At 33.0% G+C, this 18236-nt stretch overlaps 1 protein-coding gene across 1 annotated transcript in view; it reads left to right on the top strand.

The window, feature by feature from the left end:
- LOC126880070 (cyclin-G-associated kinase) overlaps positions 1–18236 on the top strand; it is a 119181-nt gene that overhangs the window by 78489 nt on the left and 22456 nt on the right. The window contains exons 12-14 of the mRNA XM_050643729.1: positions 5908–6101; positions 9735–9868; positions 12604–12994. Of these exons, the coding sequence (XP_050499686.1) occupies positions 5908–6101; positions 9735–9868; positions 12604–12994 (719 nt within the window). The remainder of the gene's footprint in view (positions 1–5907; positions 6102–9734; positions 9869–12603; positions 12995–18236) is intronic.

Raw genomic sequence — 18236 nt, 5'->3', positions numbered from 1 at the left:
AAAAGAGATGGAGAAAGTACTTTGACAGCTTATTAAATGAAGAATTTGACAGACAACCTGTAGAGTCAACGGAGACAGTAGCAGCAATGGTCACCAAAATAACAAACGAGGAAGTGGCTCAAGCGCTTCAAAAAATAAAGAAAGGAAAAGCGGTAGGACCAGATGATATTCCTGGGGAAGTATGGAGAGCATTGGGAGAGACAGGAACAAGGTGGCTAGCAGGTTTATTTAATAGAATTATGGAAGTTGGACAAATGCCAGACGAATGGAGAAGCAGTATAACGTATGTCCCTAAAGTTTTCGGAAAAAATATATATGTATTTTTTAATTGTAAATTAATTTTATTTTATTAACTAAATACAAAAAATTAAGTCTACATATTTAAGGTTTATAATGTATTTTTATAGAACAGAAAGAGGTCCGTGATCTTCGATGGCACGTAAATTTGGTCTTGCATGTGCAATAAGTCTTTGGACTGTTTCTCAATCGATCTCACGAAATTTTTGCAAAATTCTTCGCCTTAGCTGATCTTCATTTTGGGCTTCCCAGCCATTATTATATACCATTCGACTCAAAACAGCCCAAAACTCTTCTATAGGCCTCGCCTGAGGCACATTTGGAGGGTTGTCGCGCTTGGGAACAAAATTTATATTTTGAGCAGTTAACCAATCTGTAGTTCTCCTGGCGTAATGGCATGACGCTAAGTCGGGCCAAAATATAATTTCATCATTGGAGTGATGAGTATTTATAAATTGAACAAGCTTTGTAATACACCTGTCAATGTAAATGTCAGCATTGAGAGCTTCACCGCGAACACGCCCAACAAACGGCTGTGAAACACGAGCTTCTGAGATGGCACACCATACCAAAATTTTATCGGCAAATTTCACTTTTCCCTTAAACCTAACTTCGTCCGGTGATCTTGTACATTGCGTGTATAAAATCCGTCGTTGCCCTTCATTTCGGAATTGGATAAAGTAAAATACTTTTCATCATCCATAATGAGAATTTTACCAGGAAAATGGATGCGTCTCAATGCACGGCAACATCTAGGAATTTTTTCTAACTGGGTTGGTGTGTACTTAGGAGCTTTTTTTCTTTTATATCGTTTTAAATTATTTCTAGAAATTGTTCTACTTACAGTCATTCGTGAAACATTATATCTTCGGCCAACATTTCGCAAAGATTTTCCTAATTGGTTCTCCATACTCTGAATTAATCTCTGTTCTCGAGCAGGAGTTAAAACTCTTGGTCTTCCACTTTTGTGCAAATTAAGGCATGGTATACCATTTTCGCACTCTTTAATTGTCTGGTAAATCGTTGACACAGAAATATTTTGAGCACTAAAAATTCTTACAATATTGCGTTTTGGTACATGTCCAACTAAACGATAAATACTTTGACGAATATTAAGTTTGTACGACATCTTAACGAACCGTATTTGTCAAAACTGACATTGTTTATATTGTTTAAGTTGTTTACTAATTTTGGTTTCCAATGGCAACTTGATCCAACGCTTCCTACCAATAATAATTTTAAATCTAAAATTTTCCGAAAACTTTAGTGACATACGTTACTAGTACCTGTCTACAAAAACAAGGGAGATATACAACATAGGAGAAGGAGATATACTGATTTAAGCTCTTGGCTTTCTATTTGTATGCCCATTTCTCTCGGTGTGTTAATCCTCATTAATTCAGTTTTATTCATGTTTAATTTCTCACTGTTTTTCTGAATGCTCTGTCTCCTTGCTGAAAGTAGGCATACATCATCTGCGTATTCAAGATTTTCTAATTGTTCAAAGGTATTCCAGTGAAATTGCAAAAAGATCATCACTTAAATGCCCGTATTTTCTAAATTCTAAATTAATACCTCTATTGAGCTTAACTTTCGACAAATGACGTCTAAAGGATGGTACTTTCTCACTACCTGTAGATCTGTTGTTGGTGGCGTTATCTACGTCAGTGCCGACCTGGAACTTACTGAACGATGTGGTATTTATGAGATGTATTCATCAATTGATAATAATTTCATGGAAACTAGATTCTTATCTATTTTAATCTTTGTTTTTCCTCTTCTCGCATTTCCTCATGGCGGTGACCGACTCCCCCTGATGGTAAAGAACTACTGATCTCTTAATACACGAATCCATTTCTTTTTAGTTTCTCTCCTCCCATTGTCTTTGTAAGGCCATTCAAATTCCAATTCAAACTGTCATAATACATTTCTTAAAATTTGATTGTATGTTACTAAACATTTAACATAAGTTAATTGTATTAATAAACCAACAGTTTTGGTTAACTATGCAGAAATAAATATTTAAATAATTGAATCGTTGCAAAGTCGATTAGAAGACCTTTCAAGTAGGTATCCCATTAGCCGGTTTGTATTTAAAAAAATCGTCGATTACGTCATTACGCCAACACTGATGACGTAATGTCCAACACATGTAAACTCATGGACAAAAATATTGCATATGTATTGTTATGCTCTACTTTATCTCTTTATTTAGATTGATTAGCAAATTCTTAATTTAATTAATTATTCAATTACTTTAATCACTGCCTATGTAAAACAAAACTAAATTCAAATTAAATACTCCGATAAAATTTATTCTCAGGGCCAATTTTGTATTTGATACAATACCTGTGATTTGTGGCTTCTAGTATTTCTAGTTGCTTACTTCTTCCAGGATGGAACAGGGAAATTAAAAACATTCAATATCATATAAATGTAATATATTATTCATTTACCAAATAATCCGTGTACATATGATTTAAAAATTACTAAACTTAACTTTGTTGCAACAATTTCTTACTTAATAAATCAAACTTTAATTCTGATATCTCTTTGTTTTAACAAAAATATTATTTAAATAAATTATTGTTTTCTCATACTAAATTTAATAAAATTTACTTTTATTCATTTGAATTGAATTCTTAAATTTGAAATGACCAACTGCGTTATAGTAATGTTCAATAAACAAATAAGCAAATATGGTTTTGATATCAACAAATTCTCTCCATTCCGACAAATGATTTGACTAACCTTTTTGTTTCTTCACCTCCTCTTTTTCTGGACTGTGTGGTTCTCAATTCTCCCAACGTACTCTCTGGATGTTGCGAAAAGGTCCCTCTCGTAAAAACTGATCCCAAAACAACACACAGGGACTTGCTCGAATTCTCTTACTCACTTTTTTCCTTGCTCGATATCTTGTGCAAATAGATATCAATCAGCTACTCATTCTAGACAAAACAAAGGAATCTCCCTCGGACCAGGAAAACTAACTTTTCAACCGGTCGACAATTCGGTTTTAACTTGATTCTGCTCGCAAAGGCCGATCACAACACTATACACTGATCTTTCACTTTTGGAAACTCGACTGCTCTCTTCAGATACAGTCGAACCCGCTTATTAGAATCCCTGTTATAGGAATATCCCGGTTTATGGAATATAAATTCAAGTTCCCGAAACATTTCCATTTACTCCTTAATAAACTTATCTGTTTATTGGAATAGGATCTAACTAGATAATACCGCTTATTAGCATATTTTGCACGTCAAAGAATATTTTTTTTACAATTTACTAAAAATTTAAATTATGTTTGCTATTATGGTTTGTCGTCAACGGCCTGTAGTGCTGGATTAGATATTATTAGGGTAATAAATATTTATTACTTTGTTACGAATACCAATTCGATCTTTAACATGGCCGACAAATGCATGGGTCATAAAATAATCTTTATTTGTCTACACAAAGGCACTGTTACCTGTTATAAAATTGTTAGAAGCAGTTTATTTAGAATTCACTCGGAGAGTACCTACTTGTTTGCAAGATGGAATTATGGCTTTGTTAAATTCGAAAAGAAGAGAAAAGAACAAGAATGTAACAATCCATTTCTTGACGCCAATAAAATTTCTATTCAACCAATGGATTAAGGATGACCACACGGATTAACAACGAAAAAGCTATAATTACCAATAATTTCTCAAGAAAAAAAAAGTAATTATGTTATATATGCATTTTAATAAGAAAATATTTACATATCTACATATTGCATACATTTCATATTAATTATATAATGTTTTCATTCACATACATGTAATGTAATTTGGTATTTAACACATACATAGGTAAGTACTAGTTACACTACTGTATTATTGACGTAAAAAGACCTAAAACCATTTACATACACTGATTATGTAGGTACATATATGATATACATATTGGCATAGTATGTAATAAAACTACATATTGGCATAGTATGTAAAATTACACATTGGCATAGTATGTAAATAATATTATTACGTATATTCGGTAACACTTATTTCGACTAGCCACCAATGATCGGTTATTAGAATATCCCGGTTATAAGAATATTTTTGCCTTGCACAAAGGCTATTCCAATAAGCGGGTTCGACTGTATCTATTCTACAGTGGCCCTCTCTTCTCTCCAAAATTCAGGCTCCAACTTTCTTATCCCTTCTACCGATCTTTTTCACCCAATCAAAAACAAGTCTCTCTCAAAACCTTTCATACCACATTTCTGAAGAACCAAATATTTTTCTATATAACTTTCCAATTTGTCAAATTTTAAGAAATATAATTAGTTTTTTCCTACATATTACTTTTACTTCTAAAAACTAAAACAAAGTGTGTACCATCATTAAACCTTCCCGGAAACATTTTAAAAACATTATTGTTTTCGCCAAACGATATGTCCACTTTCTATTCCCGAATTGTTTGTTAGTGTACCAATTCACTTCGTCGAATCATTATCACTAATCGTTTTCTCTTTCCCGAAACACTGTCTAATAGCTAAATTAGATTGGGATGAGAATATATGATCTAATGATCTTTGATATAAATTTAATTTTCTGTTTAAATGATGAACTATAATTTTTTTTATTAAAAAAAAACAATTCTACAACAGTATTTTAAAGTTATCATGTGAAGTGAAATTTTTGTGCTGCAATCCTTAGCCCCCCTCCCACCGTGTCATAGAAATAGTAGTTCTTTTTGGAATGGGATGATTTAAAGTATCGTAAATGCTCGATCGGATTTAATTGGATATGGGCTATGTGGTGGTCAACATAATTTTTTTAAACTGAACCTCATCAACGTAAGTATTCACTGTTCTACCGATATGAAGACGTGCGTTATCGTGCATTAGCACGAATCTGTCATATCCAATATAACTGGCAAATGGTAAAACATGATCTTCTAAAATGTTTTTAATGTATCAGCTGTCATTCACCCAATCACCTCCACAAATTCGGTATGTCCTTTCCAAGAAATACCACTCCACTCCACCACTACCATGGTGACATAGCACTATGCCACCATCACCAAAATTTACGATCTGTATGACGTTACAACTGGCATCCTGTTCACCATATGGAAGCAAGATTAACAAAACTTTGTCTTTAAAAGAGTTGGGGAACGGTATGCCAGTTGTAACCTCATACAGAGCGTTGTAGCAGCTGACATGTACATTGAACACAATTTTAGATCATATTTTGCCATTTGCAATCCACATTGGATATTACAGATTCGTGCTAATGCACGATAACGCACGTCCTTTGTCGCTAGAATAGCGAATGCGTACCTTAATGAGATTCGATTTAAAAATAATATTGGCCACCATATCAGATTTAAATCCGATCGAGCATTAATATGACACTTTAAAACATCGCATTCTGAAAAGAAATCCTATTTCTATGCTACTGGGAGCTAAGGATTGCAGCACGAAAAACTTCACATGATAATTTCAAAATATGCAATATTTTTGTCCATGAGTGTCTAATTTATGGCCACTCAAAAAATTTAAATTGAGGTGTTTTAACATTTTTTTTTAAAGTCGTTTGTTTCTGAAAGATTATTATTAAAAATTAATATTGTTTTTAGATCGGATTTAGATGATTTAGCGGAGGGCCAGGATCATTTCCAGGACAGATTCACGGTGTCACTTAACGTATTTGTCACGGATACGGAACGAAAACCTTCACAACCAGCTCCATGGCAGACTGATCAAACCAAACGAATGGTCGATACGATGTTCACTTCGCAAATCGAAAAAGACGAAACTGTAGATAATTTTGGTATGTATCTTCTACATTATAATATTAAGTGCATTCAAATAGGGTAGTGGAGAATTCTTCTTCTTCTTATTGCGCCGTCTCATTTCGAAGGTAGGCGATCCAAATGACAATTGTAGCTTTGGAAACTGCTGCACGTAAAATTTCTGAAGATAAGCGATCAATCCATCTTCTCAGGTCTTTCAGCCACAAGTTCTGGCGTCTTCCTACGGATATTTTTCTCTCTACTTTACCCTTGGTAAAGTGTGTCCGAAATACTGTAACTTTCGAGATTTGATGGTGGTCAGTATTTCTCGAATATAATGTAGCCAATGTTACAAATTCCTGTGTGATTGTAATGGACAGTTTGACCAGATACTGAAATATGATGAAGCTAGGCTAGCTGGAAATTCAAGAGACTTGATAAGTGGGACTCAGAATAGGGTTAGGCCAAATTTGCACGCCCTAGGACAGTATCTACCGAAAGAACTTATATATTAAAGAAAATGAATTAAAATAAGAAGAATACAAAGAAAGAGAACTACTGACAGAAGATATTAAGAAGAACGTTTTGAGGGCGCCAGGGAAATATTGAATAAATACTTCGCCGAGTGACTTAAACTGCTGTACTTAACTAATACCTCATAGTTACTAGAAAGGTAGGATAATAAAACATATAAGTATGTATAACTCAATTTAATTAGAAAAACCTATAACCCCTATATACAAATTTGTACAATCTAACTAAGCACCTGACGTACTGGAATAGTACGCTCCTGTCGATAATGCAGGTTTTACACTAGAGAAAAAAATATTGATTGAATTTATTATACTAAGACAGTTAATTGGTTTAAATAGGCATGTACCTGAACAAAATGTATTATTAATGTTGTTAAATTATCAATTGACAATCTCGTGTCTGACCGGAAGTGATAGACCTGAGTACAATACCTGATAACTGAAATAAAGGTCATGAAATAAGGAAATAAACACCAGATATTGTATACAACACCCTTACAAGATGGTTTATAACCTTCAGACTATTTTAAATAAATTTGATACAAAGTGAAAGATAAAATTTGTTGAAAAATATTGAATATTATAAAGTAAATAGGTTTTAGAAAAATGAATTTATATTATAATTAAAGTTATTTATTTAAAGTTATTGAAAAATATTATTTAAGAGAATTGAAAATGTAAATTTTAGTATAAAAACCTGTCGCTTCTACAAACTCCGGTTAGGTTGATGAGAGGAGAGCCAAGTAAGGTATCCTCCGGTTTTCCCAACCTTAGGGGAGGTTTTTCTCATCAACAAAGAGGTACGACGAGGAGGTACGACAAGGAGGTACTTCCTAGTACCGGAAAAATCGTCTATTCCAAAAAAAAAAACCAAAAAAAAATAATCCAACATCCATCCAAATCCAAACTAAAAGAAACCCCAAAATGATTGTTTATTTTATAATTACAGTAACTAAAGTATCCAATTTGACTTAATCTTCTACCTCTCCTCCAGTGGCTAAAAGAATACAAAAACCGTGATCAGCTGGTTTTCTTGAGTACACAAGAAACAGGGCATATAAGAAAGGTATAAAAACCTTATAAAAAATTTATAGAAGAACTTAAACAAAAAGATGGATTATTGACGTTTATAAGTGAAGTGTCATTGACCTTGAACAGAAATGAAAATGTAAGGAAATATAAACCAATAATATATGGATATTGCAATAAAGGATTACTTTACAGACTTAGATAAAAGAGAGAATGAAAATATCATTGATTTTAAACTTATTTTGAGTGAAAATGTAATTCTTAGAACTTTTTTATATGTAGAACGTAGATTAGAAGTAATGAAGTATTGAAAATCTAATTGTTGAAGTATAACAGTTATTTTAATATAATATAAATCTAGTATTAGGAAGGATAAAGATGGTTATTTTTTTTAAGGGAAAGAAATAAAAAAACAGCTACGTGACATTTCTTATACATACCCATTGCCTTTTAAAAAAGGATTGGAAACAAAACTTCTTCACACTTCACAAATCCAAAACAAAAAATAACTCCTTCCAACGTAAACTATTCTTCTAATAAATGAATATTTTAACCAAAATTTGTATTCTTTAAGCAATGGCCACTGGGGAATGGACTTGTTGATTCAGCAAAAGCCGAAAATTGAGTGACCAACAGCCGCTTTTGCCGATATGACAATCAGGTCAGCCGGAAGCGGTATCGACACACGAACAACTTATAAATCCAAATTCACCAAAAGGTTACCAACCTAATACCAATACTTAGTAAAAATCTAGGCGAGACTACCTACTCGTCTTCGCATAGTTGGTTGCATACTTATTAGGTTGCTTATCTGAATAAATATTATAGTAACGATGGGATTACTCATCGTTACAGGTTCTTCTTCATTCTTCTGAGACCCTCCTCATTTGCGACTCGGTCAGTCCACGGGATTTTAAGTATTCTCCGATACAGCCACATCTCAAATGTTTCCAATTTTCTGCACATATCTTCGTTTCAAGGTCCACGATTTAACGCCATAAAAAGTACAAAAAAGACGTAGAATCTCAGCAATCTTACTTTTATACCAAGTGAGAGGTTGTGGCAAAAGGCCCCCATCCGGTTGAAGGTGGATATAGCTTTTCCGATGCGCGGTATTATCTCTTAGTGGTTGGTCCATTCTTTATTAATTATGGTAGGGGAGTAAAGTATGCTAAATATGCAGTCACTCGAGCGTTATTGGAACCTATTACGTTGTGAAGAATAGGTTCTAAAACCAAAAAAAGTTAAGTAAAGTTTTTCATTTTAGTGGGGACTTTCCATTTTAAATTTAATTTTTCATTTCCAACAATCGTTCTTTTAGGTTATACCGCCATCTATCCATAATTCGAAAAAATGTATTGAATAAAAGTTACTTATTTTTACGTAAGGAATCCAAATCTGCAATAAAAAATGGGGGCTCCCATTTAACATGTTAACGTAACCCCCCACCCCACCTCTGTGGGGGCCGTGTTTGGTAACATTCCATAGATTTTTCAAAAATATTAAATAAGTGTATTTTTCAGTTTTTCGATCTGATGTTCATTTCACGAAATATTGCGGGAATTGTATTTAAAATTTTAAATTTACCCCCACCCCTCTCCGTGGGAAGTCGTGTTTGGTATCATTCGATAGATGTTTAAAAAATATTGAGCACGTATTTATTAGTTTTTCGATCTGTCATTCATATCGCGAAATATTCGCTTTTTTCTTGTGAAACTTTGGGACTCATCCATTTCCTTACGCCCCGCTCAAATCGTCACATTTTTGAAATATACACTGTTTTGCATGTACTTAACTTACCTTATCTTAATCTGACGATTTTGAGGTTTTTTAAGGATAGATTTTTTTCTGACCCCCCTTAACGAACTCTCCCGCATTAAGAGCCAATATATGGTAGAGGTACATTTTCAGGGTACGGTACAAGGTTTCTCCCCATTTAATAATCTGACGCGTTCGAGTAACTGCAAAAATCCCCGCTTGGGCTCCCCTACCATTATGGTGCCGAGGTAGTTGTGCTTCATTCTTTCAACGGGGGTTTGGTTGACGAAGAGTTGACTTTCTATCTTTTTCTCGTTATCTCTATTATTGTATGTTTGTCCTATTTTATAGTTAGCACACCAGCCCCCGCGAACAAACCGGAAATGCCACCGAAAAGGCCTCCAGAGAGACCTGTTCGACCACCTCCTCCACCTACCAGTATTCTCCAAGATACTGAAGATTCCTCTTCAGACGTGGAACAAGCTGTAAGTATCTTTCCACCTCCAATTAGTATGATTTTTGTAAATTTATAAATAAGTAGGCTGTTTGACAATAATCCAGCCATAGATGGCGTTACTTAAGAAATAATACTTAGGCGTAGTTCTAACCTTATATTCCGACAACAGAGAAACTTTTTAAATCTAAAGAATGATGCAAGTACTATTTCAATACGTGTCCTTAATTTCTTTGGTTTGGTGTACATTTGATATTATCCATGTTCCTAAGTATTTGTAGTTATCCACACTCTCAATTACAGTATCTTCAATAGTCAATTGGATGTTTGCGTGTGTTGATTTAGTCGTGATCATGCAATTAGTTTTCTTTAAATTCATCTTCAGTCCGTACTCATGACAGCGTCCATTAAGGCGTTGCATTGCGTTCTGTAAATCATTATTGTTATCCGTTATTATTACTGTATCGTCTGCAAAACGTAAGTTGTTCAAAACTTTCCATTGATAGATATACCTTCTATTGAATCTGAAAGCGCTTCTTGAAATGCCGCTTCACTGTAGACATTGAAGAGTAGTGGGGATAGCACGCAACCCTGACGGACTCCTCGCTGTATTTTGATGCTTGGGGTGTTCTGATTGTCAGCTCTTACCTTGGCAGTTTGATTCCAATATAGATTAGATATAATTTTCATATCACGACTGTCAATATTTTTGCTTTTTAATATATCTACAAGCTTTTTATGTTGAACCTTATCAAATGCCTTTTCAAAATCTACAAAACATAAGTACATATCCTGATTCATGTCCATGCATCCCTGGCCAGCACATTCAAGCCGAACAAAGCATCTGTTGTACTGATACCATTTCTGAAGCCAAATTGTGTGTCACTATACTAAATTTACAATCAAGATGCAGTAGAAATAAACAAACCAAGACATGTTAAATGCTACTAGGAGCACTCCCAAATCATAATTTACAATGTATATATACACTGTAAATCCCAAATCATGATTTTCAAAGTTTATACATTGTAAATTATGATTTGGAAGTGCTCCTAGTAGCATTTAACGTGTCTTGGTTTGTTTATTTTTATTGCATCATGATTGTAAATTTAGTATAATTTTATATTCAAGAGTTTTAAAAATTCTGCTGTGTATTATTTTCAAAAATGAGCCACAATTTTACTAAAAAAATGGATTTTATTAACGTTTGGACGCCCAAATCGGGTGTCGTTGTCAAAATATAAAAAATATTATTGAATTAAACAAAAATGTTGTTGCTTAGTAACAAAAATTCTTCTAATAATTTATTTAATCTGACTCATTTATATTGGCAATTCAGACATATATTATACATTTTAAAGTAGAAGACTTTAAAATGATATTGCCAATATTTATGAGTTGCATTCCTGGGACGACGTTGCTGAAAGATAGTTCATTCGATTACATGAAATCAACCCCAACTCAAGAATATGCATATATAAAAGGACTATCGGAGAAACTTAAAAAAATAGGAAATAAATTCAACATTTCAACAACATTCAAAACAACAAACACGTTGAGATTTATTCTATCTAAAACTAAACCTAACAGTGAACAAGAAAGAACAAAGAACTGTATTTATAAAAAATACCTCGTGAATGCGAACAATTTTATTTAGGTGAAACGTCAAGACCATTAAACGTTAGAATAAGTGAACATCAGTCTTATATTAAAAATAGAGAATTTGATATATCTCAAATATGTCAACACGCATGGGATAATGAACATAGAGTTCAGTGGAGAGATTGAAGTATAGTCCTGAAAGAAACATATAGTAAAAAAAGAAAAATCAAAGAAGCGGCTTTAATTATGCTAAATGAAACCAATTGTGTCGCTAATTCCTCGGTAGAATGCAGTAGGATGTGGTTACCCATACTAAAAAAGGAAGTCAATAGAAAGAAAATACCAGGATTAGTAAGTCAATAACATATAAATAACATATGTACACATTAAGGTCAGAATTTGGTATTAGTTTTGGGAGTAAACTAAAGTAAGACTTAATTCTTACGATGTCGGGATAGTTCACGAGGTTTTTTTTCCTGGTTTTCCCTCGTGATTTACTATGGAATCTCTAGCGCGAGAATTTTACTGTCACCATTGCATGTGGTTGTCTTTTTAAAGACAGATCACATGTCATGATTTTTTTGTGACGGATATTCTTGAGTTGGGGTTGATTTCATGTAATCGAATGAACTATCTTTCAGCAAAGTCGTCCTAGGAACGCAACTCATAAATATTGGCAATATCATTTTAAAGTGTTCTACTTTAAAATGTATAATATATGTCTGAATTGCCAATATAAATGAGTCAGATTAAATAAATTATTAGAAGAATTTTTGTTACTAAGCAACAACATTTTTGTTTAATTCATTAATATTTTTTATATTTTGACAACGACACCCGATTTGGGCGTCAAAACTTTAATAAAATCATTTTTTTAGTAAAATTGTGGCTTATTTCCCATCAAAAATAGTTAATTGCAAAAATGCCACAAGAAAATAGCTTCAGAACAACATTTTCAAAAATGTTTTTAATTGTGTGACTCATTAAAGCTATTGTTATGTGATCTGAGCAGGTTGTTGCACTTCACTTTTTGGGAATCGCTACAAAGGTCCACTGTAGCAGGTCTACACTATGCGCACGTATTCCTTTTGTTACGTTATGTCATCTACTACGCTGAAAATAACTGCTCAAATCCTCATTTTCAATGCATTTTTTTTACTACAGCCTCCTCCACCTCCAAAGCCGAGTCAACCAGAACCATTAATAGAAGCCGTCGATCTACTGAATCTCAATTCTTCCTCAAACGCAGAACCTCCAGCAGCTAAACTCTCGCCCTCGCCAAGTTCCAACTTCGACCTATTGAGCCAGCTGGGCGGTGACTCCGGAAACGAAGATTTCGCTAGTTTTAATTCGGCTCCAATCAATAAACCCAACACGAACGGCAACGGTAGCAATATGTTCGATCCGTTCGCGTCGCTAGGTGGCGCTGGCGATGGCAATAATCTTTTAGGTGGATGGAGCAACTTTACAGCTCCGACACCTACTCCAGCTCAAAACGCGACGCCTCAGAATCACGCCAAGGAACAAAAGTCAACTGATCCGTTTGCAGATTTCGGTAAGTTTATAGTTTGTTATAAGGACTAATAGTAAAATTATACAGTGCATTCGTAAAGTGTGGAAACGGTCTATTATCTCATGACTTAATTATTTTCAGAGTTAAAGCTCTGACAGGTCGATTTTCAACGAAAACTTTTCGTTTATAAATTCGCAAAGTCTGTTTGTTATTGCGTCGCAGCTCCTGTAATACTTAGAGCAGAGTTATCGATAGATTCTTATGTAGTTTTGTCTTCTGAATCCGAATCTGAAAACGGCATTTCGATATCTCTAACCGTCTTCGAGATAATCGATCTCAAAGTCTAAAATGTGACGTCACAATCCTTTTATTTTCCGTCGACACACTAAACGTCAGCTGAAATCGTTTATAGTAAGTAGGCTAGTTTTTTTAATCTGAATTTGTTAAGCAAAGCATAGGTTATTTACATTTTCGTGAATGTCAAACTAAATTTTAAATTAAGTATTAATAAAATATCAATGACATTTGATAGTGAATTTAATTATTATATAAAATAAATAAGATTTTCAAAAATACAATTCGAGTATATTTTGAAAGCAATAATTTATTAACTTTAAAAAGGTTTATACGAGTATACGGCCTCCCCTTTAATGGGACTACCTAATGATAAATGGACTGTTCCATTTGTTATGAAATGAAAATTGTTATTATAGTCGGTTCGCTAAACTCAGACACACCTGGCTAGTGATTTTAGTAGGTAATTTTTTTATTTTTTGCCAATTTTGCCGAAATTGGCAAAATTACTAATTATTTAGTAATTATTAACTATTTATAGTCCGTTCTTTAACGGTAAAATATTGCAAAACCTCTAAAGTTTAAAGAACCGCTTGGATTGACATGAAATTTGGCATAGACATAGCTAACAAGTCAAACAAAAAAAGTGATATTGTGCCGATATGTGCTTTTGCCCTGGGGGTGGTTTTCACCCCTCTTGAGGGTGAAAAAATATCTGTCCAAAGAAAGTCAGGAAATGGATAAACTGGCTAATTTTAAGCAACTTTTGTTCTATAGAGTTTTTTCACTAAGTCAATACTTTTCGAGTTATTTGTCAGTGAATATGTTCATTTTTTCAACAAAATAACCACGCTTTTAGACGGTTTTTCGCAAATAACTCAAATAGTAAGTATTTTGTCAAAAAAACATTCTTAGCAAAAATATAGCCTGTAAAAAATTTAAAAAAATATTGTATATATCACGTCTCTACACCTAGTAGAAGCAGAGTTATAGCTAATGAAAAATAGGTTCATATTCGTCAAATTCCAATTGCAATACTTTAACGTGAAATAACCGAAAATGAAGCACATTTCGGGGAAAACTCATTTTAACTTATTTAAAGTGTTTAAAAAAATCTTCATTTTTGTTTTATAAAAAAAATTCTAGCATCAAAATTAAACAAGTTACGCTCAAAATAAAGTTAGTCCCTTTTGGTTTTGGTAAAAAAATCGAGAAAGTCACCCCCTAATTAGTATCTTAAATGAACTTAATCGTTACGACTTCACAAGTTTCTTGACTCGTGTATATATTTTTTATATGATCTGTAAGTTTCATCGGTTCAAAGTCCTTATTATTGAAAGGAGTGTAGTTAAAATGGATTGAACGAGTCACTGATCACGAATGTATGCAAATTTAGAAACACCAAATCTTAATCAATTTTTGTCTAAAAGAAAAACAAAAAAATACATGATATTCAAAAAAGCAAATCTGACTTTTTTTGTTTTTAGAGATTTTTGGTATCTCTAACAATTTTTAAGTTATTTTGAAAAAAAGCATAATTTTCAAAATTTAAATTTTTAAAAATTTTATTTTGAAACCAAATTTTTTCAAAAATAAGCACTTTGAATCGATGGAACTTACAGATCATATAAATACAACATAAGTAAACTAATTTGTGGAGCGGTAACGATTAATTTAATATAAGTTGCTAATTAGGGGGCGGTCTTCCCGATTATTTTTTTTTGCAAAAACAAAAGGGACTATCTGTCTTTTGAACGTAACTTGCTTAAATTTAATGCTAGAAAGTTTCTGTAAAAACAGAAATAAAGCTTTTTTTAAACACTTTTAAAAAGTTAAAATGGGTTTTCCCCAAAAAGTGCTTAATTTTTTAGATATTTCACGTCGAAATACTCTATTTGAAATTTCGTGAATATGAATATATTTTTCATTGGCTATAACTCTGGTTCTACGAGATTCAGAGACCTAACGCGTACACCATTTTTTTTACTTTTTTATGGGCTATATTTTTGCTAGGAACGTTTTTTTCGACAAAATACTTACTTTTTGAGTTATTTGCGAAAAACCGTCTAAAAATGTGGTTATTTTGTTGAAAAATTAACATATTCACTCTCAAATAACTCGAAAAATGTTGACTTGGCGAAAAAGCTCTATAGAACAAAAGTTACTTAAAATTAGTCAGTTTACCCATTTCTGGACTTATTTTGGACACATATTTTTTCACCCCCAAGAGGGGGTGAAAGTCACCCCCAGGGCAAAAGCACACATCGGCACAATATCACTTTTTTTCTTTGACATGTAAGCTATCCGGATGCCAAATTTCATGTCAGTCCAAGCGGTTCTTTAAAATTTAGAGCAAAAACCGTGAAAGAATGGACTATTAGTAATTATTTTTTTGTCGAATTGGCAAAATTACTGACTAAACTCACTAGCCAGTTGTGTCTGAGTTTAGCGAACCGAATATATGAAATGTTGTTTGGTATAAAAAATTATGGTCTTATGTGCAATTACATCCTTCTAATGGAAAAAAATATTTGAAGATTTTTCTCAAATTATGGATACTAACAACATTTTCATTTATAACTCTTTTATTTTTAATTTGACGAAGAAAAGTTATTCTTCATAAAAAGCTCTTCATGGTCTAAGATTTATGATGCAACCATCATATATCAAATTTTATTAATTTTATACGAGGTATATAAAAAATATTTATGAATTTGGATCAAGAGTCTTCTTCTTCTTAAAGTGCCGTCTCCTCAATGGAGGTTGGCTACTACAATTGCAAACTCTTCTCTGTCTTCAGCTGTTCAAAATTTAGCCCTGTCCATTGTCGGATGTTTCTGAGCCACGATAGTCTTCGATCAAGAGTAAAGTACCTTTATAATTCACAACATTTAAATTAGAATGATATAATTGCACATTAAAACATAATTTTTAATTCTGAACAACTTTTCATAATAGCAAATTTTCCATATTATGAATTAAAATACGTAAATAAAGAAAGTTTTCGTTATGATAATGCTCGCATTTTCAGCTTGTTATTTTTAAAGATTTTTTGACGTGTATTCCATAATAGTGACGTCATCGATTTGGTCGTGATGACGTCATTGATGATTTTTTTTTAAATGGGAATAGGGATCGTGTGGTAGCTCATTTGAAAGGTGATTTAATTCTCTACTCAGTAATATAAACACTAACATCATTAATTATACAGGATGGCCAAAAAATCAATTTTTAAATTAAATTAATTAACGCAAAAAGAAGAATGTATGTAATTTATTTAACTCAAAATATATTTTACTTGGGCCAGAAGATGTAAAAAAATGTTTATTTCATAAATTTTCTCGCTTATATTAAATGTCAAACAGCCACCCACCTGACTCCTAGCAGTTTGAACATTTAATTTAAGCAAAAAGGAATGTTTATTTGTGAAATAAACTTTTTTCTTTCTCTTTTCTGATAGCAGTGAAATGTATTTTGAGTTAAATAAATTACATATATTCTTCTTTTTGCTGAAATTAATTTAATTCAAAAAATATTTTTTTGGCCACCCTGTATAAATAATGATGCTAATGTTTATATTACTGAATAGAGAATTGAATAACCTTTGAAATGAGCTACCACACGACCCCTATTCCCATTTAAAAAAATCATCGATGACGTCATCACACCCAAATCAATGACGTCACTATTATGGGATATACGTCAAAAAATCATAATTTAAAAATAAAAATCGACCTGTCAGAGCTTTAACTCTGAAAATAATTAAATCATGAGATAATAGAGCGTTTCCACACTTTAAGAATGCACTTTATAGGTATATTTATATAAAAGTATAATAGTAAAAATATTGGACAGCTTATATATTAGTGCACCCTAATATGTCTCTGTAGATTTTAACATTGGAACCGAGCATGACAGGTAACATCGTTGCCGTATCCTCTATTTTTTCATACTATCACATTACAATTTTTTGTGATATATTTTTGTGTGTGAAATGTATCATTTGTGTATTTTAGGTATAAGTTATGTATAGATAGGTTTTTACTTTGATTATTTTAAATCATTGTGAAGTTTAACTTGTTAGAAACCTTGTAATATTGTGTAATGTGTAAAAAATAAGTAGTTTTGAAACACCAATTAAGTAAAGTTTATTGTGTTGTTGTTTTCACCAATTTTGAAAAAATGTGAAAACGTTGAATTATCCACGTCCGTCTGTCCGTCCGTTTTGTCTGTATGTTTGTAAACTCAACTACTCCGTCATTATACCAGGTAGAATGACAAATGAGGTGTCAAATGAAAGCTTATAATCCAAGGATGGTACTAAAGGTGAGAAGTTTGACATAGGCTGTCTGTCCGCCTGTCCGTCCGACCGCGAATATAACTCCTTCGTCACTATACCAGGTAGAACAACAAATGAGGTGTTAAATAAAAGCTTATAATCCAAGGATGGTACTAAAGATGAGAAATTTGACCTAGGCTGTCCGTCTGTCCGTCTGACCGCGAATATAATTCCTTCATCACTATACCAGGTAGAATTACATCAGAATACTTTTGATGTAGAATTAATAACGGAGGAAGTTGTATTCGCGGACGGACAGACAGTCATTAAACCGAAAGTATATATTTATTCTCGTCTTGTGAAGGCGCGTCGAATAATATATTCCAGTATTGTACTATTCCAGTGACTTTAAAACAGTACTTCTGGTCGCATTTCTAAAACCGGAAGTCCTAGGTCAAATTTTCACCTTTTGTACCATCCTTGGATTATAAGCTTTCATTTGACACCTCATTTGTGATTCTACCTGGTATAATGACGGAGGAGTTATATTCGCGGTCGGACGGACAAACCGTCAAATTTATAACCTTTAGTACTATCCTTGGATTATAAGCTTTCATTTGACACCTTATTTGTCATGCTACCTGGTATAGTGACGGAGGAGTTATATTCGCGGTCGGACGGACAGGCGGACAGACAGCCTATGTCAAATTT

This window comes from Diabrotica virgifera, chromosome 2 (genome assembly GCF_917563875.1).
Source record: "Diabrotica virgifera virgifera chromosome 2, PGI_DIABVI_V3a".
Classification (NCBI taxonomy): Eukaryota; Metazoa; Arthropoda; class Insecta; order Coleoptera; family Chrysomelidae; genus Diabrotica; species Diabrotica virgifera.
The sequence above is the reverse complement of the archived record's forward strand: the minus strand, read 5'-3'. Positions and strand labels throughout refer to the sequence as shown.